The 26109-nt window shown below is 39.7% G+C and overlaps 1 protein-coding gene across 2 annotated transcripts in view; it reads left to right on the top strand.

The window, feature by feature from the left end:
* LOC137064239 (matrix metalloproteinase-16-like) overlaps positions 1 to 26109 on the top strand; it is a 76933-nt gene that overhangs the window by 24486 nt on the left and 26338 nt on the right. For both annotated transcript variants that reach the window (XM_067435606.1, XM_067435607.1), the window contains one exon: positions 8998 to 9302. In XM_067435606.1, coding sequence (XP_067291707.1) covers positions 8998 to 9302 — 305 coding nt within the window. The remainder of the gene's footprint in view (positions 1 to 8997; positions 9303 to 26109) is intronic.

The following is a 26109-nucleotide window of genomic DNA, read 5'->3' on the forward strand; positions in this document are numbered from 1 at the left end:
GAAAGGTGCCAGAATACACAGTTAATCACAGTTTGTTGTGTATGGGGCTGCATAGCCACAAACCAGTCAGGGTGCCCATGCTGACCCATACACAGCCAAAAGTGTCAACAGTGGGCACGTGAGCATCAGAACTGGATCACAGAGTAATGGAAGAAGGTGGCCCTGGTCTGATGAATCACGTTTTCTTTTATATCACATGGATGCCCGGGTGTGTGAGCGTTACTTACCTGGGGAACACATGACACAGGGATGCACTATAGGAAGAAGGCAAGACGATTGAGGCAGTGTGAGGCTTTGGGTGATATTCTGCTGGAAAATCTAGTGTCCTGACATCCATGTGGATGTTACTTTGACCCATACCACCTACCTAAGCAAATGGGGGACCAAAACAATATTAAGAATAATGGTCATAATGTTATGCCTGATTGGTGTATACATTATATACACTGCCATTTAAAAGTTTGAGGCAAAATTCCTTTTTCAAACAAATGCTGTTCTTTTTGCGGGATCAGACTCGGATCAGACTCAGACATGTATGGGTCAGGCCTCATTCTATCTTAAATAGTGAAATAACATTCATTTTTGAAGGATCATGTGTCGCTGGAATAGAAGATGCTGAAAATGCAGCTTTCTATCACATGAATAATAAGAATTATGTGTTGCATTGTTTCTGACCTACATTGTAACAATTTGTTGTTCTTATATGACATCATCAACATTGTGATTTGTACAGTATTGTGAGATGTATTGTACATTATGCTCTTGATCCTAAATGCAAGATTTCTTTGATAATCCCAGAGCTCATGTATGTATGACCTATATCCAAATATAACTGCATTACATATGCCTCAAATAATCTGCCTGAATCATGCAGGGAAAAAAGTGTCCAAAAAGCAGCCCAATCCTCCTAGAACATAATCAGAAGTTTATCCACCTTTAAAACTAGTCCCACCTGAAAAGGATGTGTACACTTTAAAAATAATTAGTTGTTTCAACTGAAAAAAAGTAAGTGTTCATGTTGCCTTAACATTTTAAGTTTAGTCAACTCATATCCAAGTTGTCACTTAACCTCTTACACTCCAGGGCCATTTTTTGGGATTTCCGCCTGGATTTGGCCTACCCAAATTGAAAAGCCTCCCATACACACATAAGCCCCGTTTCCACCAAAATTGCCCGGAACTATTTGTACCAGGAACTTTTTTACAGGAACTTTTCTCCCCCCCAGACCTGCAGCTGTCTGCGTTTCGACCGCGATAAAGTTCCGAGAAGATTAGGCAAATTAGTCCGGTGATGTAGGACTGCGCGCGACTGTTCCTCCAAATCAGTGAAGGACAGTAATCATTTGTGTGTGTACCGATTGAAAGATTTAGTGATCTGTTTACATGAGACGTTATCTAAACCGATCTGGTGTTTACATGTGATGACTTTCAATCGCAATCATTTTGTCACATGCAGTTTGTCTGCCGCACCAAAAATGTCAACGCTGTTTTCTCCAGCAGCTGGAGTGTGTTGACTGTAGCCATAGCAACTCTTAACGGCCACCAGGACTAATACAGTATTATTTATAGCTATTTGTTGTAAAGTGTAATAATCATCTCAGAAAAAAAAATCTTCTGTCAGGCGCAGTTAAAGTAAAAACTGCCTGGGGCAATATACGCTGTGCCATTACTCCAACATTATCTTCATAACTTACGAAATAAAAAGTTTAGCCCTCAGAAAAATGTACTTTCCTCTCTTGTCAACATGAGCGCGGCGCGCGCCGTCACGTCATGTAAGGACACACACTTAAAAGTAATCGGTCAGGTCGTTTACATGGTGAAAAAAAATTAATAACGAGTATGGAAGAGATTCAAGCTTTGCTGCTTTTGCTGGTTATGTATAGGTTTACTAAAGAGGTAATTAACAACGACAGAAAAGAGCACTAATATGCAGATTCAGCAGCATGCAGCTGCAGCATATTCAGAAAGCTTGTAAAGCTAGATTTAAAATGACAATGTATATTATTATCAGCTATTACGGACATTGAACGTGAGATGGCTGAGACGACCGCGCGCCACCAGACAGAGAGCAAAGACTGATATTTACTGAACGCAGAACGAACCTCGCAAAAGACTTTTAAAAATGCCGGTTGAACTGCGTGAGCTCAACCAATCAGCATGTTCAGCGCCCAAGTCCCGCCCTCGAAAGTTCCTGAACTTTGAAAAAGTACTACCTCGCGAGCAGGGCCGTTTGGAGGGGGAAATATTTACCCGGAACTTCAATTTTACCCTGGTTCCTGCGGTCTAAACACACGAAGTACCACCCAAAGTTCCTAGTTCCTGGGTAAAGTTCCTGTGGTGGAAACGGGGCTTAAGTGTTACAAGTGTGTAACTCAGGCCCTGTGAGATCTAGGAAACTGCAGACAGATTGGGCTATTTCCACTAAACTCCAGAAAATAGTGGAAAAAAGAAGTTTGTCTGTGTCATGATGTATTCGAGATTTAGGCCCTGTCCACACGAAGCCAGCGCGTTCCCAATCCGATCTTTTTTTTCCTCGTTTCAAGAAATATCTGCGTCCACACGAGATTACAAAAACGGACTAAAAACGATGTAGTTTGCATGCCAGGCCAGTGTGTGGAGCTGTAATTCTGCCACAGAAATACACTAAAAACGGAGAAGAAGAGTTGTGGCTAGCAGGGGTATAGCAGTGGTCGGAGGTGAGGCAAAATCTCCATAGACTGTAAAAAGCATGGACGTAGTGTCCGTGAAGTCACCCATAGGATTCCGATAAGCCATTCTGAAGCTTAAAGTAGGGTCGAGCTGGGCGTTGCCATCTTGTGAGCGAGTCATCGCGTGTCACTCCTGGATAACAGAAAATGGGGAAAAGGCGGGATGTGCGCGGAGCTTAGGTGACGCAATGACTATAGACGGCGGATAAATGGCTATCCACTTGTAACCACGCCCTTAATTATGCAGAACTTTAAGTCTTTAGATAACGTAAACAAATGAGTTATAAAAAAATTCACCCCCCTCACAGTTGTCATGAAGATCAAAATTAGCCTTATAAGCCAAAACCACAATTTGTCCCAGGCTGTAAACATGTTTTTTTCTGCTTTAAAGTTTTAACATGGAGCTCAATGAGATTCTGCTCCCTTCTGGAGCCTGTCCCTAGAGGCCAGTTAAGAAATTGCAGTTTACATTACTTCCGTATTGGCTTCAAGAGAAATCGTGGGAGGTTGCCGCTTGAAAATCTCACAATAAAATAACAATAAATAAATTTGCTACTTAACAGATGTGTTTTAATAATGCCTACACCTACCCAACCCTAAACCTAACGTTACAACAATGCAGATACGGTCATTAAATGAGGCAATATTGATGTGCACATGCCCAGTGCCCATAGTTGTATCCCTTAACTCTTCACTGTGCTGGACGTAGTGTGATGACATTACCGTTTCAGAAAATATACGGATTCGCTGTACACACGAAAACGGAAGATGATCGTTTTCAGATTTACCCACTTTGGGACCCGGTTTCGAAAAATATCGGAAGCATGTTTCTAAAACGCCTTCTAAAAACACAGTTTCATTGAATTAATTATACCTGCTGGAAGCAGCCCAAACTGTCTGCAGGTTCCTAGAGCACACAGGGCCTGAGTTACACACTTTCAAAAATTAATTTATAATAAAAAAATCAAAAAGCGCCTAATTTTTTGGGGGGAGTTATAACAGCTTACACAACATATACTTACATGTTTATGACTTTAAGCAGTGTTTAATGTAACTTTAAAGGGTTTCCTGTAAAATGACACCAACATTTTGAACCTAGACCACTGAATGTGTGTATGGAAGGCTTTTCAATTTGGGTAGGCCAAATCCAGACGGAAATGGCACCAGAGTAATTTAGTGTAAATACATTACTTTGTGTAAAACAAATGCCAAAGTGATGCATATCTTACTGAATAATTCCATAATTCCTTTCCATTAAGCTCCACATTTCTGCTTTAAAAACTCTATGGACCAGTTTGACTTTGAAAGCGTGTTAATCTAAAAGCATTTTCGCAAACTGATGGACATGACAAAATTACAAAAGACCATACCGGTGTACCAGCATACTTTGATATGATGTAAATCAAACAATATGGTCTACCGAGGAAGAGAGAGAGAGACAGAGAGAGATTATGATTATGTAATGGAATGCAGCTCGGTGGCTTTAGGCAGGAGTGTGTGTGTGTGTGTGTGTGTGTGTGTGTGTGTGTGTGTGTGTGTAGCCAGGCTGAGCAGATGGGTAGGCAGATGTTCCCTTCAGCACTCCCTGCTCTCTGTCTTGGTCCAGACTGTACCACCCTTCACCTTCCCCCAACCCTGGATCATACCATGTGAACTTGCACACACACACACACATGCACACACAGAGCCCTCTCCTCATCCTCATCATACTATAACAAGCAAAAATACCATCGCTCTGTGTGTTTGCGTGTGTGCGCGGCTGTGCGCTAACTGAGTTGGTCTCAAAGCAGTCTGTGTTCTCATAACCACTGACACACACAGTCATTCACGTAACTGACATGGTTTCAGTGTCGCCAGCTAAAGACTTGGAAGAACAAAGCACAGGGTTGTGTATTCAGTGTCAAGGGGACTCTTTTGTGTGAGCCCTTGTGTTTACATGAGTTTATACGGTATAATACCATAGTTTTCATAGGGACAGCATGTGTAATGAACATTGTTGTTACCTTTTGATTTGGCAGAAGCTCGTCTGGGCTGGGTAGAACATTTTATACAACAAAGGAACACTTTAGGATATTTAGGATTCAATACGAGCTCTGTGGACAGTGTTTGTGGCATAATGTTGATTATCACAAAAAATAGCTTGTCATTTTTTTTAAATGGATACAGTACCACACTTTCATTAGATGTATACCAGCGTTTTAAAAATATGACTAGATTTCTAAAAAAAAATGTTTGTTGTTTTTTTCAGTGGAAGTAAATCAAGCCAGTGAATTTAAAATAAAAAATTCTAATGTTTTTATTTATTTTTATTTTAAGCACTGGCCTGGCATTGATTGATCATTCAGTAATTAATCATATTATAAAATAATATTCTCTATTTAATTCTGAAAGGCACACAACCCTGCGTTGTATAGTGGACAATATCCTTGCTGTTCAAGTGGAAAGACTTGCTTCTGGTGGTGGTGGTGGTGGTGTAGTCTAGTGGTTAAAGAGCTGGGCCAATAGCCAGACAGTTACAGGTTCAAACCCCAAAATAGGTGATATATGAATTATAACCATTGTGCCCTTCTGGCAAACACTTAACCCCTACCTGACGTTATGATTTAACGCGGTTAGATTGTGGAAACGATTTCCACTGGCTCAGTTCATCAACCAAGTGCTTTTTGGCATCCAGACTTTATGCAAATGTATGCTCCTTTCTCTGTGATTCTTTAACATCTACTGAATCAATTCTGCATGTAGCAGATGAGAAGCACCGCTGGAAGTTTTGTAAGACACCTTACACTCCACATAGCTAACAAGCAGCTATCACGGCAGTTGAGCTAAACAAAACAACAACTAAGACTAGAGACAAAAAGAAATATATTTGAAGGTCATGAAGTTCAAAGACAGGATTAGGATTTCTGGGAAGTACAGCTGAGAAAGAAAAATACATGAACAGTGGAAGCCAGATGTTGATCTAATAGTTTGCTCTCACAGACAGAACAACTGTACAAGGGTGATATCCAAACCTCATCCTGCACCACCTGGAGGGAATGAGAGAGAAATAGAGATAGAGAGCTTAGGTTTCCCTGAGATATTATGTCTTGTAAATATTTTAAGAGGCACAGCTTTAATGCAGTTTAAATTCCTCAGCACATTTTAGAAAACAGATGCTACTGAGTTGATGGAGAGTTTTGGCTAATACACAGACACAGACACTAGCACAAAGTGTCCAATGTTACACTTAAGTATAAGAGTCCAAATCTGTTAGGGGTAATTACATGTAATAAATCATGTAAAAAAAAAATGCAATTTTACCAAACTTTGATAGTTGCCTTTGCCTTTGACTTGGAAGATTGTGATTAAACTACATTTTATAAAAATCACCTATCAAGTTTATAATATATATTAAATCAGCACATGAGAGTCAAATTGGATGACTACAAGGGACTCATCTCAAGATCACTCATTTAACAGTGCATATAATGCCAAGATTATAAATAAAAGATCAGAACAGAATAGTTTGTGCATAAAATAAATCAAGTCAAAACCAACACGTTGAACGATGTTCACTAACCTGGGGAAGTTTTTCAGTTGGATTGGCATTTGTTCTCTTTAGCATGCAGTGTGAAGTATTTCACTCAGCTCAAAGCAAGTGAAGAACAAATGTATACTCTCGTGTGTTATGTATTACTGTTACAAACTGCTCTGAAACTCGGGTTGAGTATCCAAATGCAGCTCTTATTGGGGCAATAAAAAATCATAATCCATAAAGCAATAGGTCAAAACACAGGGCAGATAATCCAAAAAGATAACACACAGACAACAGGGAAAACCACAAAGCCAGGCAGAAGATCAAAGCCATGACACAGAAAACCAAAGAGAGAGCGCTCAGAAATGCAGTGTGACACTTACATGACTTCGCATAAAATGAGTGAAAACACAGGGCTTAAATAGGCAGCCATTTAATTAATCAAACACAAGTCCAGGTAATGGGTTCAGGGAAATGCGGTTCATGATAAGATAGCCCAGGAGTTGGGAGGAGTGTCCCAAGTGATTATGGGATTATGCAGATGTGACAATTATATGTTATTATCTCTGACAGACAGCATGTTGAAGCCATTCATGCTGCCATTTTCACACAATACACTTTTTTTAGAAAGTGAAGATGCAGTCAAAACATCCGGTAGTGTGGGTTTTTCAAGAAATTCATGTACCTGCAGGATCTCTGCTTCTCGTAAATGCTACCGTATATTGTGCACATCATTTTTTTGTCATTCATTTAGACACATATGGCGTATTTTCATTACAGTCCCTGACAAAAGTCTTGTCGCTTATCTATTTTCTAGAAATACCTGATATTAACCTGACTTTTAATTAATTAATTGGTGTTAGAAATACCTCATATGAAAAGCTAAAACCCTCCCAAATGATGTTTAATGCACTAAAATAAATAATTTTCACAGAAAAAATATTTATCATTTAATCAAGACAGAAAGGTCCAATTTTGGCAAGACAAAAGTTTTGTCGCCTGTACAAAAATTGAACAAATTTACTGCAAATACAAAAGTATGTCAGCAAATTAAGTTGTGGTGCTGTGAGATCCAAATGTAATATCTTGTATGACTTCCATGAGCTTGAAGGACTGCATCCATGCGGTTTGGCAAGGATTCATACAATTTATTGATGAAGTCATCAGGAATAGCTAAGAAAGCAGTCTTGCATGCCTCCCAGAGTTCATCAATATTCTTTGGTTTCGTCTTCCATGCGTCCTCTTTCATCCTACCCCACATATGCTCAATGATGTTCATGTCTGGTGACTGGGCTGGCCAATCCTGGAGCATCTTGATCTTCTTCGCCTTGAGGAACTTTGATGTGGAGATGGAAGTATGCGATGGAGCACCATCCTGCTGCAGAATTTGGCCTCTTTTATGGTTGGGAATATAAGAGGTAGCTAAGATTTCTTGGTATTTTAGACTATTGATGTTGCCTTCCACCCTGCAGATCTCTCGCACACCCCCATACTGGATGTAACCCCAGACCATGATTTTTCCGCCACCAAACTTCACTGTTTTCTGGGTGAATCTCGGATCCATTCGGGCACCAGTAGGTCTCCTGCAATATTTGCGGCGACTGTGGTGTAATTCAACAGAAGATTCATCTGAAAAATCCACCTTCTGCCACTTTTCCAGCGTTCATCCTTTTAGCAGGCTGTGGGCCTTGGCAAATGCCACACGGTTTTTCAATTGTCTTTTGTTTAGTGCTGGCTTCTGGGCACTGATTCGACCATGGAGGCCATTTCGAGACAGAATCCGACAAACTGTTCTGGTTGACACAGGGACTTCAGGTGACCAGGTCTCGTGGAGCTCTGCTGCAGTGGAAAATGGGCTGGCCTTGGATTTTCGAGCCAACAAACGGTCCTCTCGAGCAGTTGTCTTACGGGGTCCGTTTTGGACGGGGTCCCTGCCTGACCTGGGCTTGTCAAAAACGTATCCAGTCTCTTCAAATCTTTTTTTTATCCTCTGTACTTGACGATGAGACACATTGAAGGTGTCTGCCACATCAGCAGTGGATCTGGTCTTCAGCCTCTTGATAATCAAAACTTTAGTCTCAGGGTGAATCTTAGGCATGTTTGCAGAGGTCTAGTTGCAGTTGATGTGACGGTCTAGTGTACTGGGGTTCTTTTTATACACACTTGAGACCTAATTGATCCATTATTATTTACAGGTGAAGCTCATATGACAAGGTGACAACACTTATGTCTTTGCAAAAATTGACTCAATGGGCTTTACCAAGCTGTGAATATTAGAATACTTTTTGAAAGTTTAGTTTTTCACTGAGACATTATCACAAAAGCTGGTGGGATTAAAATGCTGATTAAAAAAACAGCTATCGCCATTTCTTGTAAAAAAAATCTTGATTAGAAATATATTTCAGCGGCACTTTAGGTCAATTTGTACACAAGCGACAAGACTTTTGTCAGAGACTGTATATCTGAACATGGTAAAATTCCAATGCAGCCTAATGTATATCCTCAGATCAGTGTTATATAGAGGTTTTCATTTTTTTTGAAAACAATGACTCAGACAGAATGCAATCCCAAAATACACTGCGATGAGCTTAGCAGAAAAAAAATATAAAGAAGTAATCTAAATAGTAAAATTGAACACCACGCATTAATGATGCCTCATAGCAGCATACAAATAGCTCTGAGTTTCCTGTATGCTTCATAATTATGTGCAACACAGAGATGATAAAAATGATGATAAAATTCACACTTTCTGATTGCTGTCATCTACTCTTTCCAGCATAAAAAACGTCACGCCTAAGGTGGGAGCGGAGGAGACCCACAACGCCATTCGCCGGGCGTTCGACGTGTGGCAGAACGTCACGCCGCTGCGTTTCGAGGAAGTGCCCTATAGTGACCTGGAGCGCAACAAGAAAGATGTGGATATTACTATCATTTTCGCCTCAGGTTTCCATGGCGACAGCTCCCCCTTTGATGGAGAAGGGGGTTTCCTTGCACATGCCTACTTTCCTGGTCCAGGGATTGGTGGAGATACACACTTTGATTCGGATGAGCCCTGGACACTAGGGAACCCTAACCATGACGGTATGTAAACCTGTTTATATTGGTCGCGTATAAACCCAGCTTTATTGGAGAATAAATCCCAGTTCTCTCTCCATTAAAGCGAATAACTTTGTTGTCTTGCCCCTGCTTTTCTGGGCTGCTCTAGAAAATCGTACAATATATCTGTAGTCAGTTTGAGTTTACATTCCTTTAAAATGAAAAGCAACTGATATTTTGAGAGCTTTGTTAGAACAACAAAAAGTTTTGCTGATGTTTTAATAGTTCAACAGCAGAACTTTATATTCAGTTTTTTTCTGTGAAATAACCAATGAAATAACCAGTACTTATTACTTTTGGATAAATGTTCTGCTATTATTATTTTTTTCTACACGGGTCTCTTTCAGTATTATTGGTTAAGTGATTTCAGATTTACCCCTAAACTTCTCATAAAAACTATAACAAACTGTGGTTGCTGTCCACACCGGTCAAATGGTCTCTTTCTGTCTAGGTGGGCATTTCTTGACCAGAATAAACTGCAGCGTAAATCGGCCAAGCCAAAGTCTGTCTCTGCAAAACCAGATTGTCTCTGACAACTGTTGGCAGATCTCTCTAGAAAAGAACAAGCAAACAAACAGAACAACTAAGACAAAATAAACCCAACGTAAGCGACTACATTATACATTGGTGTGGGTTGGTGGTGTTAATTGTTGTGTGGGATAGTAGCTATTTCTTCTACTCATCTGAACATTCTGGGGGCGAAAATCTAACAAGCCCAAATTCAGAAATAAATGAACCTGACCCTGTGGTGCAAACTGTGATTTTTTTTTTTTTTTTATCACTTTATTTTCATTTTCTTATTTCAGCACATACACACAATGTCACCAAGTACAAAAACTATACACGTTATACGTCTCTAATTCGTAAGGTTCCATTGTGCAAACTGTGATTTTAAAGAAAAAAGAACATAAAAGTCGCTTAAACTATCCAGACATGGCAACATGGTTCTGACATTGAGTTTTCCGAATTAGAAAGTATAATTTGCACACAATACACATTGTGAGGGGCAGAGCCAGAGAGCTGTCAGTCATTCTACAATTGTATCCATTACCTCAGATGTGTGCAATATTACACATCAACTAGAACATATATTTTTTTATACTAATGCCACAAAGCAATAATAAACTTGGCTCGCAACTCTGTGCTACACTTTCAGAGACTTCACAGTATAACAATGGTAACCACACAGCATGCTATACCATCACCAGTTCTACCAGCATGCCCATGGGGGCAAATGCATTTGCTATTTAAATAACGTGGCACGCGAGATAAACATTGTAAATGCGTCTGGCTGAAACTAGCAAAAAATAAATACATTTGTTGGCATCGCATTGCGTCGGGTGTATAATAGAGCCTATGAAGTCTGATTGTAGTAGCCCAGTATATTTCTATGGCATCGCAGTCAAAGATTTACGAGGTGGATTTACTTACTGTAGAGTTAACAAAAGTTAACACGAGCACTGAAATCTTTGAAGTGGATATCATAACTATTTAAAAATGTTTTAAAATGAGCAGTTCATTCATAATTCCATAAGATCTTACCTTCATACTGTGGAAATGCAAACCCGAAGATGGAGCGAGCACAGCACTGAAAAGGGACAGGGCTATAAGATCTATAAAGTGAGATATAAAGATGAAATTATGAGAAGCAGTCACAGCTGGCTGATATAAAGTCAGAAACACGTAAAAAATGCAATTGTGAGATATAAAGTCACATTTTACCATATAAACTACACTCTCAGAATAAAAGGTACACTGCTGTCACTGGGGCGGTACCCTAAGGTACAAAACCGAAAAGGTACTAATATGTACCTGTAAGGTATATTAATTCGCACTCTTAAAGTACCGTTATGTACCTTTTAAGGTACTCATATGTACCATTTAGGGGTGAGTAAGGTACAAAGATGTACCTTTTCACTTTTGTACCTTAGGGTACTGCCCCGGTGACAGCACTGTACCTTTTTTTCTGAGAGTGTATTTTGTTGTGATAAAAAAACACAATTGTGAGACATAAAGACATTTTTAAAATGATATACAATAACATTTGTGAGATATAAAGTCACATTTATGAGAAATACAGTGTCAATTACAACATATAACATAGAATGGGTTTATCCATAAAGAATAAATTTGTATATATATAAAGTCACAATTACGAGAAATACAGTGTCAATTACAACATATAACATAGGATCCCCTTGAAAACAAGATGGTGCATCTCAAGGGGTTTATCCATGAAGAATAAATTTGTATATATATAAAGTCACAATTACGAGAAATACTGTGTCAATTACAACATATAAAGTCACAATTTAATGATTCTTTTTTTACCCTGAGGCAGAAACAAACAAGCCTCCATACTTCAATATCCTCTCCTTCAAATCTAACTCCTCTCTCATCCTCCATTTCCCCTGCACTCATTCCCAGCTCTTTCTCTCTCTATTTTCTACATTTCCTACACTTGTCATCCTGCTATTATAGGAAACCTTTAGGTGTCTGTATCTCATTCACCTCATTTCAAATTGTTGCCCTTTCTGACATCTATCTTTATAATAGACCCATTTACATTTATACACTCAAATACCCACAAAGTACGTGGTCAACAGGAGACAACACTTCTGCGCCTCTGTCGAATCAGTCCCCTGCCTGCCTGCCTGCTGCCGGGCGCAGTTGTTGTGTTTGTTTTGTTGATGTGCAGTGAGAGATTACAGCTCTCTGAGACCGCCACATCCTCCCTCACGTGGGCTGACACTTCCACTCTCTGGTTGTGGACATCCTCTCTACCTCTCCACCTTCTCACTGTCTTGTCAGAGACTCAGCTTTAAGTAGGTCAGCCTGTGTGTAAAGCAGTAAGTGACAAGGATTCTGGGAGTATAATAGTACGCGGGACGAAGCTCACATGATGTTTAGTCTGGGTTAGGGGGACAAACCACACAGAAAAATGCAATTTTCTCCCTTGCGTGGTTGCTATTTTCACATTCTTACCTTCTCTTTCAATTTTATCGCTCCGCCTGAAGCAGACACAAGCAACATTACGGCTGGGCTGAAGAACTGTGAGTGTGTGTATGTGTGAAGGAGAGCAGTTAGACCTCACAGCAGGAACAATCTTCTGGTCTCGTTCTAGGCTGAGAGAAAGAGAGAATTGTCTGTGACGATAAAGCGATAAAACCATTTGTTTACTTGTACAACTGCAGCTACAGTTTAGCACCAAAACTGTGAACAGATGAAGCTGTGTCGCTTCTGCTATGGGTGTTGTGGAGGAAGATATGGGGTGGTAACCAAAAGGTTTGAGGTTCAAATCAGCATGCCGAGTTTTGATTGGCTAGCATGGTCCCATTAGCCTGTTCTAGTAAATGCCAACTACATTATGCTCCATTAACAACCATTCAAAGAGTAGTTGCATATATCCAGAGTTAAGTGTCACTAGTATTTTTGCTTCCTTTGAACTCGAGCATAATGGTTTTCAAATTTTTTAATGCCAGGGATGCTCAAATATAGCCTGCGAAAACCCAGACAACTTCCGGCAAATTTAGATTTGCTCTGCATGTAGTCTGGCAAAGAGCTCATTCAAGCCCATTTCTAATCTGTTAAAATCGCGGCACCAATCAGAAACATTGGGGCGGGCTTTACACAATGACGACAGTGCAGTGATGGTGAAGCAGGATGCGGTGGAACATCTCTCGTTCGAATCAGCTATCGCATCGGTTTTAAGCGATTTAAACTTATCCTTTTCGTTAAAACCCGAGCAAAGAACAACCCTCGGCTACCAGATGTGGATTACACCGGTTACTTTAATGAGGAGGATGGGGAGTGTGATCATGTGCTAACACACACAGCAGCTCTGGATCTGGCCTTTCTGGGCTTATTTCCTCACACTAGATCTGATAGTCATGTAAAAAAAAAAAAAAAAAAAAAAAACTAGCGTAACTATGCTCATGTCTGAAAATGTTCTAACACATCTGAAATGACTGCATTTGAATGAAGTTCATCAATATTATTTTATTTTCTAAATATTAAAAATCACATTCTATTCGCAATACAAATGCCTTACAACAGGGGCAAATGCGATCATAGTTTGATGTTTTCTGTTCAACCGTCAATAAGAGATGTTTCTGTTGGTCTGAGATGATATTAGGGTTTCCAAATTTGGCAAAAATGTTGACGGAGTGGCGGTGGACACCAGCTATTATCATATTTCTTTTACAACAAGAGCAAAAGTCATCAGAAGCCATTGGAACATCTTCCTCAAAATCACAAACAGAGAATTGCTGTCTCAGATATTTCTCCGTCGCTCTGCTACGTCATCGTCCGTTGGTGACGAGCCTTTGGAAATGATTTGTTCATGAAACTTTGCCAGACCATAACTCCGTTACTACTGAGAATGGTCTGGTTTTAACCAGGCTAGCTCAAATATAATGATGGCATTATGATATAATGAAAAGATCCTATTCATATTCATATTCATAACATCTACTTTAGTAAAAATATTATTCATTTTCTAATATTAATATAAATAAAATGTTATGTGTGGAAATATAAAGACTTTTAAAAAATGTAAATGTAAAAAAATATATAAAAATATTTTATGGCAAATGTATACTTGTTTAATTTGTATAGCACTTTTCATAATAACTTATTTTAAATGATTTTGAATTTTAGAATTTTCAACTCCAATTCTGTAAATGCTTTAAAAATTGCATTTAACAAGTATTTAAAATGTAATTTCTCATTTTTTTTTTACTTTATTTATTAATATACCATAACATATTTATTTTAAACATTTTTTTTTTCTTCATCAATTAAGTAAAAAAAAAATTGCATTAAGGTTAGCAAAATTGGCTTTTGTATTAAAGGGTTAGTTCACCCAAAAATTATTTCATTAATCACTCACCCTCATGTCGTTGGACACACGTAAGACCTTCGTTCATCTTCGGAACACAAATAAAGATATTTTTGTTGAAAGCTGACGGCTGAGAAAGGCTTTAGAAAGGCCTCCATTGGCATTCAGTACATTCCCACTCACAAGACCCATAAAGGCACTAAACACATCGATACAAAGTCCATCTCACTACAGTGGCTGTACAATAATGTTACAATGCGACGAAAATAGTTATTATGCGCGGAAAAAAATCAAAATAATGATTTTATCCACCAAATTATTGACGTGAACTCGACGCATGCACGAGAATATGACGCTGCTCCGCCGTTCGAATACATACCCTTAAGAGGAGGAGCGCCGCTATCGCGTGAGTTCACGTCCGAGACCTACACGAAAGACAATAACTTGCCAGATAAAGTCATTATTTTTATTTTTTTGCACACAAAAACTATTTTTGTCACATTGTAACATTATTGTACAGCCACTATAGTGAGATGGACTTTGTATCGATGTGTTTAGTGCCTTTATGGGTCTTGTGAGTGGGAATGTACTGAATGCCAATGGAGGCCTCTCTGAAGCCTTTCTCAGCCGTCAGCTTTCAACAAAAATATCTTTATTTGTGTTCCGAAGATGAACAAAGGTCTTACGGGTGTCCAACGACATGAGGGTGAGTAATTAATGAAATAATTTTCATTTTTGTGTGAACTAAAACACAACAATTAAAGTGTTTTTCCTTTATTTTAAAGGTACATTATGCCATAATTGTACAGACAGGTAGTTTTATATCTAACATCTAATTCAAATCAACCTGTATGTAACAAGAAAACCTGTAATATTTTCAACTGCTGGTACAGGCACCATTATACTTTTGAAAAGATAAGCAGCAAATGTTTTGTTTTTCACCAAAATGTCCCCGGGGATGGGTACACACAGCCAAACGTGGATTCCGACGGATTCTGAAGTTTCCCGCACTCTTAAGTTGATGCGATAACATCGACTACAGTGGAAAATATGGAACATTCATGTGGCTGCATTCATGCAGGAAATTAAAATTCCAGAGTGATATTTTCTCTCCCTCACACAAATCATGTAGAGACAGGGTCTGCTGTGAGTGAGGAATGCCCTGAATGTTTCCTGAATCAGGAGACATGCTTAAATAATTCAAGAATTCCACCTACATTTCTGATGAACAGTTAGTCACACACGTTGGGCCGTCCACAAGAGCAGGCAGGCAGGAATCGTAGCTCGTGTTAGCGCAGTGTGCTGGATGCTGGAGGAAGAGGAGGGAGGAACTGTAAAAAGCTGTGCAAAGAACAAGCCCTGTTGGAAGAGAATAACTGGCAGGATAAGTGTGGATGATTCAATAAATGCGCAGAGGAAGATGAACTTTTATACTGCGTGTACACATGTGTCAGTTGGCTATCAACATAGAGCAAGAGGTGTGTGTATGTGTGGATATTGATTACAGATGTCAGTGGCGTATAAGAAAACCCTTAAGGATAGATAGATAGATAGATAGATAGATAGATAGATAGATAGATAGATAGATAGATAGATAGATAGATAGATAGATAGATAGATAGATAGATAGATAGATAGATAGATAGATAGATAGATAGATAGATAGATGGATAGATGGATAGATAGATAGATCTTACCAACCACCAACATTTTCAATCGTAGTGTATATTTTTTCAAATAAAAGAGACAGATAAACATATAGACAGAATCAACACAATGGCTGCAGTCAAAAATGAAATCAACCAATCATTGCAGAAGATTCACAATCCAATCAAAACCTGATAGATTCAACAAATTATAGAAGTTAAATGCAAATGCAGCTTTATGTTGTCTTGTTAAAACCATTGCTGCATTCACTACGTGTCAGAATTACTGTAATTATGGGATGACAACTCTGAGACTGAGCACGTCCTCAGAAATTATTCATTTCTATGGCAACTCTTACAACGGCAAAACGGATGTATCCGTTTGTTCTTTGTTCTCGATGCCATCAAAACTTATTCACTGCAGTCTGGATGAAATCCCTTCTAAAAATGTTGAAGAATAAGCAAAGTGCAATATTGACTATAATTAAAACCGCAGAAACATGACAGAGAAGTCGGTGCTGTAGTAGTTCAACAAAATAAATACTGTTTTTTTTTTTACTATTTGGAACGGGTTTTTACGGCATTGTGAATGCAGCATATGTCATGTGACCAGTCTGTGATGTCAATGCATGCTAAAAAAAAAAAAATACATTTCAGCTAAAGAGACCGAGCACACAGTACACACTTAATTGAATACAGTATATGGCAGAATTAGCATTTATGAATAACCAATATGTGATTTGAATGGCCTGCAGACATTGCGTTGTACTGTACAGTATGTGATCCATATCCTGTATGTGTAAGGAGAGCGACTCACACTGCTACACACCAGGCCTGCTCTCAAAATAGGCTCTCACCCACCGACTGGAGCATTAGCATTCCATGTGGGGAGCAGCAGCACCTTCCGCCGGCACAGCCTGCCCGCTCTCTCTCTCTCTCTGTCTCTCTCTCTCTGTCTCTCTCTCTCTCTCTCTCTCTCTCTCTCTCTCTCTCTCTCTCTCTCTCTCTCTCTCTCTCTCTCTCTCTCTCTCTCTCTCTCTCTCTATCTATCTATCTATCTATCTGCCTTCCTTCTTATAAAGCAGTTTGATAGTGAATTTAATATAAAAGTGAGCTCATAAATGTGGATTCTCATTAAGTTGTATTTGAAATATTGCTATATGTAAATTGACACTAACAAAACAAGGCTGTGATAGACTAAAGTCCATTCAATATAGTTCAAAATCATACATCTGATCACTTACAAAAGTACCGTAACTACTGAACACCTGTTCTCAACAAGTAGCATGTTTTGAGGTCGCATTCATGTCTGTTCGTAGCACAAATTATTCATGCAGCAAAGTTTAATATGTTTGCACAATTTGGCAAAAAACAAATCTAATTTAAATTTTTCTGAAAATGTTTTGATTTCATTAAAAAAATCACAAAATATTAGCCAAATTGTGCACAAGATATGTCTGTGAATGGCTACAACGATCGCCATTTTGCACCACCATGTTTTTATAGTAGCCCTGAAGGGACAAACTGCTATCTACTCTCTGTGCTCTCAGATGAGGACATTTTTGTCCTGTGTCAGCCACCATAGCTTTTCTATATGCTTTAAAAGTGAGGGGTGAGCGGTGTGCGGTTGCAATTCGCGACCTCACTGCTAGACTCAGATCAGAGGCAGAAATCGAGTTTGTGTGGAGTAACATTTACTGTGAATTGAGCCACTCTGAGAAACTCAAAACACTGGATGGTGAGCTGATCATGTGTGAAAAAAGATGTCCACGTCCAAAAATGGCTGAAAAATGGTACTTTCAAAGGATTGATTCCAATAAGGTAAGGCATGAAGGCACGTCTGAATTCAATGTTAGCTTCTCTTCTTGTCTCTTGAGGTACCTTCATCTGATCGATTTTTGAAGGCAACATAGATGTATCCTTTGCTGCCTTTGATATGCTAAGCCATATCGCATTTTCTCTTTTATTTTGATTAATCGTGCAGCCCTAGTTAAAAGTTTTTAAAAAAAATCGTTAAACATGAGCAAGCGCTAAATATTCTACACGAGTACTGCGTTTTTGATATGGTTTGTGTTCAAGGTCAGCATATATATTAGTAAGGATGAAGATCTGAATTTGAAACAGCGGCAGTAGAGCCAAAGTAAAGGCCGTTAGTCTAGTCTAGACGTGAGAACTGAACAAGAGAGGGGTTTTTGGACAGATGAAGAGAGAAAGATGGCCGAGCAGCTGTTCTCTCCACAATGCTTCATCTGTTCACGGGCACCGGCTCATTTCTTCACACCCAAGAATGAACCTGAACCTGATCTCTCCTGGAATCAGCCACGGCTAACAGAAGAACGCCAGGAATCTGAGTACTCAGCGTTCTGTTCGCCTCCCTTTTTCTCCATTCCTGATCCAATTACTTAGCGATGGCCTTCTCAGAGGGCTAACAAAAGCCCTCTTGTTCTCAACTATCCCATGTTTTTAATTAGCACTCATGTTGAAATGAAGACTAATAACGTTTCTCGTCCAAAATTTGCATTTCAGAAGGGATTCTTCTGATTTGCAGTTTTACCGTTTGTGCTTTAGTAGCTGTTACAGCTATGCCTAATGTTTTACTGTAATGATTTTCCCACTGTTAGCATGGTATTCTTAGCTGCGTCTGTTTACCAAGTATAATTCAGCAAGGGTCTGTTTGGGGATTGCGTTAGCAATACTAAGTAAAAGGTTTGTGAGGACAACACAGGTATTGATTATTCAACAAAAAAATGTGTCAGATATGTGTGCATGATGTAATATCAAGTCAAATTTCCGACTTTACATGCTGATAAAACTCAATTAGCAAACAAATTCAGTGACAAGTGTGTTAAAACATGGTAAATGAGCCACTTTGTTGATAATCATACACCTGCAAAACAATACCATTGCATAATTTGGTTGCCAAATTGCACCAGCGACAGGGTCATGGTCGGCAAGGCTCATTGATGCACATGTGGAGCAAAGTCTGGCCTGTGTGGTCCGATCAAACAGACAAGCTACTGTAGTTTAAATTGCTCAAGAGGCTAATGCTGGTTCTGATAGAAAGGATTCAGAATACCCAGTGCATCGCAGTTTGTTGTGTATGGGGCTGCATAGCAGACCAGTCAGGGTTTGCTGAGAAACCTTGGGTCCTGACATCCATGTGGATGTTACTTTGGCATGTACCACCTACCTAAGCATTGTTGGATATTATGTTCACTCTTTCCCTGGTGGCTGTGGCCTCTTTCTGCAGGATAATGCGCTCTGCCACAAAGCAAAAATGGTTCAGGAATGGTTTGAGGAGCACAACAATGAGTTTGAGGTGTTGGCATGGCCCCCAAATTCCCCAGATCTCAATCCAATCGAGCATCTGTGGGATGTGCTGAACAAACAAATCCTATCCCTGGAGGCCCCACCTCGCATCTTACAGGACTTGGTGCCAGATACCACAGCACACCTTCAGGGGTCTAATGGAGTTCATACGGGGCAAACTAAATATTAAGAAGGTGGATAATGTTATGCCTGATTAATATATATATATATATATATATATATATATATATATATATATATAGTAAGGAAGTATGTGATTTTGGATGCAGCGTGTTTCACCAACGTACACTTTCAGCTGTGTGTTTTTGATTCCCTCAAAAGCCCTTTGTTTGGGAATCGTTCTATACCATCTTGATTTCTTACTCTATGTTTAGTCATATTCAGGCCCTTGCCACCATGTGATACAAAAAAATAAGTTAAAATCATACTGATAAATGGTTCAACAAATGCATATACCATCAATTAACAACCTTGTAGCTCACAGTGGGTCTGTCTTTAAAGGCTTATATGTCTCCTATGTAGAAAGCGATTACTATTTTTACTTCCAGAAGCAGAATAGTGTCTAGATGACATTCTGACGTCCTCTGTGGAATATCGTAGTGCTGTTTCACACAGCTTTGTGCATGATCTCCATTTGGTGTGATGTTAGATACTACCCAGAAGCTCTTCGTGCACTCTGAAGAAAGAAATCGTAGGGGAAAATCAAACATGGTTCACTTTAAAAGAGGGGAAGACATTCCGTTAGGCCTTGGGCATTTACTGTTTTCTCTGAAATCCTCTTGACAATGCTGTAAGCGTGGGCCAGTATGGGAGATAGAGATGTAACATTCTGCTAGACAGAGGAAGTCAGTATGGCGAATATGGCAAATAAATGAAATGGGGTTCTTGCTCACTCTCTAATACCTGTGCTTTCTGTCTCTAGTTGAACAGGACGTTTGTCCCCCTGCAGAAAGGAAATCCGTATGGGATATAAAAAGGGTGTAACGTGCCCCGTGGGTATCCTGACTGATGTCTTTGTGTGCGTGTTTAGCTTCTCATTTTTAAAGACGCCCTGTTCCTCAATGTCACAAACATCCACACAGATCTTGCCTTACTGAATTGCTCTCTGTTCCCCTGAGAAACGCTGAGTGATGTCATATCTTTTGAAGGCTAATGAATCCCTGAAAGTTCATCAAGCCGTTCGCTGTTATTAAAATAATTTCCTGGCAGTGCATGTGGTAGAAAGGCTTGTCAATCATTCAGCGTGTAGGATGATCCACTTCGACATTTCCCATCTCGTGTTTGGAATTAAGCGGATGGATCCATCATCTGTAATCAGAGCCTAGGTCGCTGGAGCCTTTATCGTGTGTGTGTGTGTGTTGGCCTGTGTGAGTAGGAAGTTCATCAAACGACTTAAAAAGGCATCGCTCATTTTGCAATGACTAGAACTTGAACCCACTGTTATGTCTTTGTTCCACATAGAAGTGTACCATAGTATTACCATGGACATCATACTATTATAATGCCATGTCTTTTTTGTTCTTGTTCATTCCCTTTAAAAATGTTACTATGGCAGTATTATGCTGCAGAGATGGTAATATTATGGTACCTTGAAATATACCATGGTAAGTTAATGAATGTACCATGGTATTTATATGATAGTCCAAAGTACTTTTAAGGTCCATGATCCTATATGGTAAATGTCCCAAAAATATGGTAGTACCTTAGTCAAATTTGAAGGTTTTACTGGGGTATTATTTTAAGTACTTTTGCAGTACCTTAGAGTAGCATAGTCAATTAATATGGAAATCCTTGCATGCCATGGTATTTATCAATGTACCACTGTATTGCCATGTTTTATTGGACATTTAACATTTACCAAAATGTCCTTATTTTAGGTAACTTGGGCTCCTTGTTAAATATGAATGGCAATCATTCAGGAGTATGGTATACTGTATATCAAAGTATTAGGGTATCATCGTGTTTTTTACCATGGTAAAACCATATTATTTGTTAAAGGTGCACTATGTAGTATTTTTGCAGTAAAATATCCATAAACCACTAGGCCAGTGTTAAATATTTTGTTCAGTTGAGTACTTACAATATCCCAAATGTTTCCAATTATTTTAACTAAGGACCCGGGACGTGTCAGCATAGCGTTTGAGGGAGTTGCCTGTCAATTGCGTCATATCTGCGTTACCCTCAGTTTTATTTGGCAGAAGCGCTTTTCTCTTAGCAGTGTGAACATGTCACAGCAGCCACAGAGCGAACGCACAGAGTAACGTCATAACATCATTTTAAACACACTTAAATGTATCTAATATGATAAACAGAGCTGCTTTACCTTATAATCATGACCGGAAAAGAGGAAATACTGCGGGCGCCTGGCAACTGTGTCCCGTCCCGTCCCGTCATAATAAAAGTCCCAGTGCTTGCGAGCCATGTGTTTGTGTAACAATTGCTCCAGCCGCCGTGCTCAGCTCCACAACACTCAGTCCTGCTCTGCTTTACACTACAGTAACATTAATAACCGCATCCATGAACATGATTTCTGCCGAGTCCTATTTTCCACCAGCTGTGAGGTGAAGACCACATGTCCCAAGATACTGCGCTCAAACTTGGCGTCATCAAACTACACCTTTGTTTTGAATAGGCGACCTCCAGTGGACAGAAAATTACATAGTGCACCTTTAAAGGGTCATGAAACCCCCCTGCTGCAGCGGTGTTTTTTCACACCTTCGATTTGAAAAAGCTTGTTAAAAGGGGAGTGGTCGACTGTGAAAAGGTGGGATGGTATTGTGTGGAAAGAGGGAATGTTTGCATAAATAGGGGAGTGTCAGTAGGTGCATTAAGATTAGCGATACCAACAGCAGCAGTTACAGCGGTTCTGAGACATGTTCTTGGTTCACGTTGGCATTGTTTACCACAGTGAGATTAAATGAGGGATGAGTACAGCGAATGAGAGAGCTATGAGTGGCGTGCAGCAGAGATCGCAAATCATTCAGCTCTTCAAAGTTCAAACCAGCATAATTCAGTGAGAAATGAAAATAAATGTTATTCTGCATGACGAAATATTTTGCAAACGTGATAAAACTATATTTGTCCAAATATGCACGCTGTTTGGCAAGATGAACAACGCGCCGACGTGATAAGAGAACGTGAACCACCCAACATGCGATGCGACAGAGAAGTAATTCTAGATCGGGGTAAAAGCGAAGGGGTTTGAGGCTAGTCTTGACTGCGCATCTGAAGCAGAGCGACGCGCGCTGGGTTGCCGTGACGATCCGCGCTGTCTATCACTCGGCAGCTAAATCTATATTTGTCCAAATATGCACACTGTTTCACTAAGAGCCCGAACACATGCGGTTTAGTGCATGGCTGTGACGACAAATAAAACGGAGAGGACGTGGCTTTTGTTCATTAGCCTACAGATTACAGATTGGTTATTTTGCACTCCTGACATAGATAGTCAACGCTTGCAGGTTCGGCGTGCGATTCCTCAGGTGAATTTTACTTTACCGAGCCTTTGTAGCAAGGCTTCCACAGACGGCGCCGGTTACAGCTCGCTCGGCACCCTTTACGTTACTTCGTATCAGCACAACGCCTAGCTTTCCTCCGTGACTTTTCCGCACGCTGCTTCCAAAACTTCTCTAACATATCTCTACAATAATGATGGAAGAACGAGCCTGACAGAAGTGACTGTCTCATGCATATTAACTAAATTATCTTGTATGCATACTACAGCGCAGGGATTGGACTGAATGAGCTTTATGTCATGAATATATCGAGAATCGCTCAGAGCGGTCGACGTCAGCATGTGCCCAGCAGCCCATACTTGGGCCGAAAAGGCCGCGCCGACGTCAGCATTTGGGACGTTGCTCCGACTAAGCTTTTCAAACCGGAAGACAGAAATCGCTCTGAAAAATTCAAAAATAACTATTTTCACATATGAATACCATTAATGAGTACCCTTAGTGTTTTCAATGATGTGCAGCCTATACATATCTGTTTACATCTCAAAAAAAAGTGTTTTGGGGTTTCATGACCCTTTAAAGAACTTTAGAGTACCTTGTAAATATCATGGTATGCAAATATGGTAGTTATTTAGTATCATGGTATATATTGATGGGCCATGGTGTTAACGTTCTTTTTGGACATTTAACATGGTAAAAACATATTATTCTTGAACAACCGTGCAAATAACATGCCAAAAAAGTGGAATCATTCAGTACCATGGTATACAGTCTATATCAAGATGCTATAGTATTACTATGTTTTATTGGACATTTACCATAGTAATCACTTGTTCAAATAAATTTGAGTACCATATAAATAAATACCATGAAACATGTGAATAATATAATCCTTCAGTACCATGAATACACATATGGTAATCATTCAGTTCCAAAGTATATATATCCCGTTTTTGTTTCCATCACATTGCCTTTCTTTCTCCTCTTTTTGAACTTGCCTTTCAGCTGCCTGCTAATTAATCAGGGTCTCTGGTCTTACATAAGAGATGTGATGGTTCAAACACAGCTGTTCCTGATTGAACTTCAGCAGGAGCATCTTGGGAGAACTGGGCCTGAGCTCGAATCGACTGATACTGTGTGACACGCACACTGGTTATATCCTCCTCTCTGTAGAAGGAAGCAAATATTAAAATACATTTTTATATTTTATGGAAAAAGCACCCTTCATGTGCACTTGCATTCTTGTAATCATTTGTGAATCAAACTACAATGATTGCACTGTTTCTGATTCACTCAGACACATTCGATCATACTAATTATTTGTTCAGGAATCATACTGGCCTTGCTGTTTTTGATTCATCCTCCCCTCCCCCTCCCCATGCCTATTTTTCTGTGGAGTGAGCTTATGAAAAGAATATACAAGTGGTTGCTGTTCTAAGAATTGGCTCATAAGAATCATGTAAATTTTCATTCACAAAAAAGAAACAGCTAACATGAGTCATTTGTATGTTCTGATTCACACACACAAAGAAAGAAATGCTCAGAAGAGTCGTTCATTTGTGAATCAAATTACAATGGCCATGCAGTTTTTTTAATTCTTTAAAATTAACTCATAAGATTCAAACTTGAGTACCAAGTGGTACCAAATGGTCTTTTGCTATGATTTTGGATACATTTCTCAAGCCTGGTTTTATCCTTTATCACTGTGGAGAGAGTACAAATGGACTAATTTTATGAAAAATTACTATGCTTAAAATAGTCATGTTTTGCCAGTTTTGGGGTGGCTCAGGAGTTGATAAGTGGTTGCTATGAGGTTCTGACTGGTTGCACTCTGCCTTAAAGGAATAGTTCACCCATTTACTCACCCTCGTGTCATTCAAAACCTTTTGGACAGATTCATTCTTGAGTGAACTATCCCTTATTTCAAAAGAGCTCACCCAAGTCTTTATATTTCCCCTTAAAAGTTTTGAAATGCTATTCACTATTCATCTGTGGTATAAACAGTGAAGGGTGATTTATGCAACAGCGTTTTGAAAAAACTAATCGCTCTAATTTCAGACAGCTCAGTTACAATGTGGCCCACTTTCTATAGTACTACAAAGTCTCTCTTGATTACGTTCTTGCACACCCACCATCCCGTTACTCATAAATTCTTAATAACTCTTCTGTGTTATGAGGCCTATGTACAGTTTGTTTCCTTCTAAAACCCTACCAAACTAATATATTTATCGGATAACAGAACTGTAACTGTTCTCATGTGTTTTGTTCGCTCAGTAGTATTTGGTCAGTTGTGTATTTTGGAGTGTTTCACAGTCATCTGCTTTGATGCCGCCGAATTCCCCGGGGCAACGTTCCGTCCGCTGAAATAGATCGAAATACCCAGGAGTGCAAAACGCATCATTTGATCAGCGTCTCCTGTGCCGAGCAGTTTAAATAAAACACAAGTTGACTGAATAAAAATGTGTCATATTCATTTGTGTCGGCACGAGATGGAGTAAGTCACAACTGAAGGAGAAGAGAAAGGATAGACCGCTGTCTGTAGCTGCTGATGTGGCCGTCATGGGGTGTGCTGTTCTCTACGGGCCTTGTTTTCCTTCGCATGACGTCTGCCTTACTTTGGTGTCTGGCCTGTGGAGTAAAGTCCCACTTCCAAACCATCACGAGGTGAACAGGGTGGGGTTTTCCATTTGTGCACAGAGGGAAGATGCTCAGTGTGGATGTTTGATATGAGGGCGTGTAGTGACTGCTCGTACTGTAATGAATCCCAGCAGTAGCTGTGGTTTCTCTGGATGAGTTATTCTGGAGTGGAAACCGAGATGGATAACAATTACGCACACAAACAACCACACACACACACACATACAGACTGCAGCTTTGATTGTGACATATTGTGAATTTAGTGGTATCTTCTTTCTTTTAGACCATACATGCACTTCTCATGATTCAATATTTTGTTACATATTACAATCTCATAATTAGATCCTCATTATTACTGCTAAAAGGTGCAGTAAGCGACTTCTGAGAAACGCTGTTGAAAGTGGATCAGACTGAGCACCAAAATAAACGTGTAGCCAATCAGCAGTAGGGGTGTGTCCACTCATGATGGGGAAGGAGAGAGAGTTAGCAAGAGGGAGATTTGAAGAACGACTGTAGAAAGCGAGATGGCTGAGAGACATTACAAAAGAGAAAAGCTCAGAGAAATATCACTGGAAAAAGAAGGGCTATGATCAGGCCAGAACCTTTAGGACCCGTGTTCTATTAGAAAAGCTTTCCAGCACCTCTCCAGAGAAGGCCTGAAAATGGACGGTTGTGTTGTTTCTGCTCCATACGTGAGTAACATTGATTTTGAGTGTGTGCCGCTAGCGACTAACAACAAACTCTTTCTTGTATAGTCTTGGGTTTTGTAAGTACATATGTTTGGGCTTCCTTGTTTATTTTTTTTAGCAGCGCACTGTTTGCTTCACTTGCTATGATAAAGAGGCATTCGCCCGTGCGTGTTTGTGGATTGGGGGGGGGGGGGGCAA

Source organism: Pseudorasbora parva, chromosome 24 (assembly GCF_024679245.1).
Source record: "Pseudorasbora parva isolate DD20220531a chromosome 24, ASM2467924v1, whole genome shotgun sequence".
Classification (NCBI taxonomy): domain Eukaryota; kingdom Metazoa; phylum Chordata; class Actinopteri; order Cypriniformes; family Gobionidae; genus Pseudorasbora; species Pseudorasbora parva.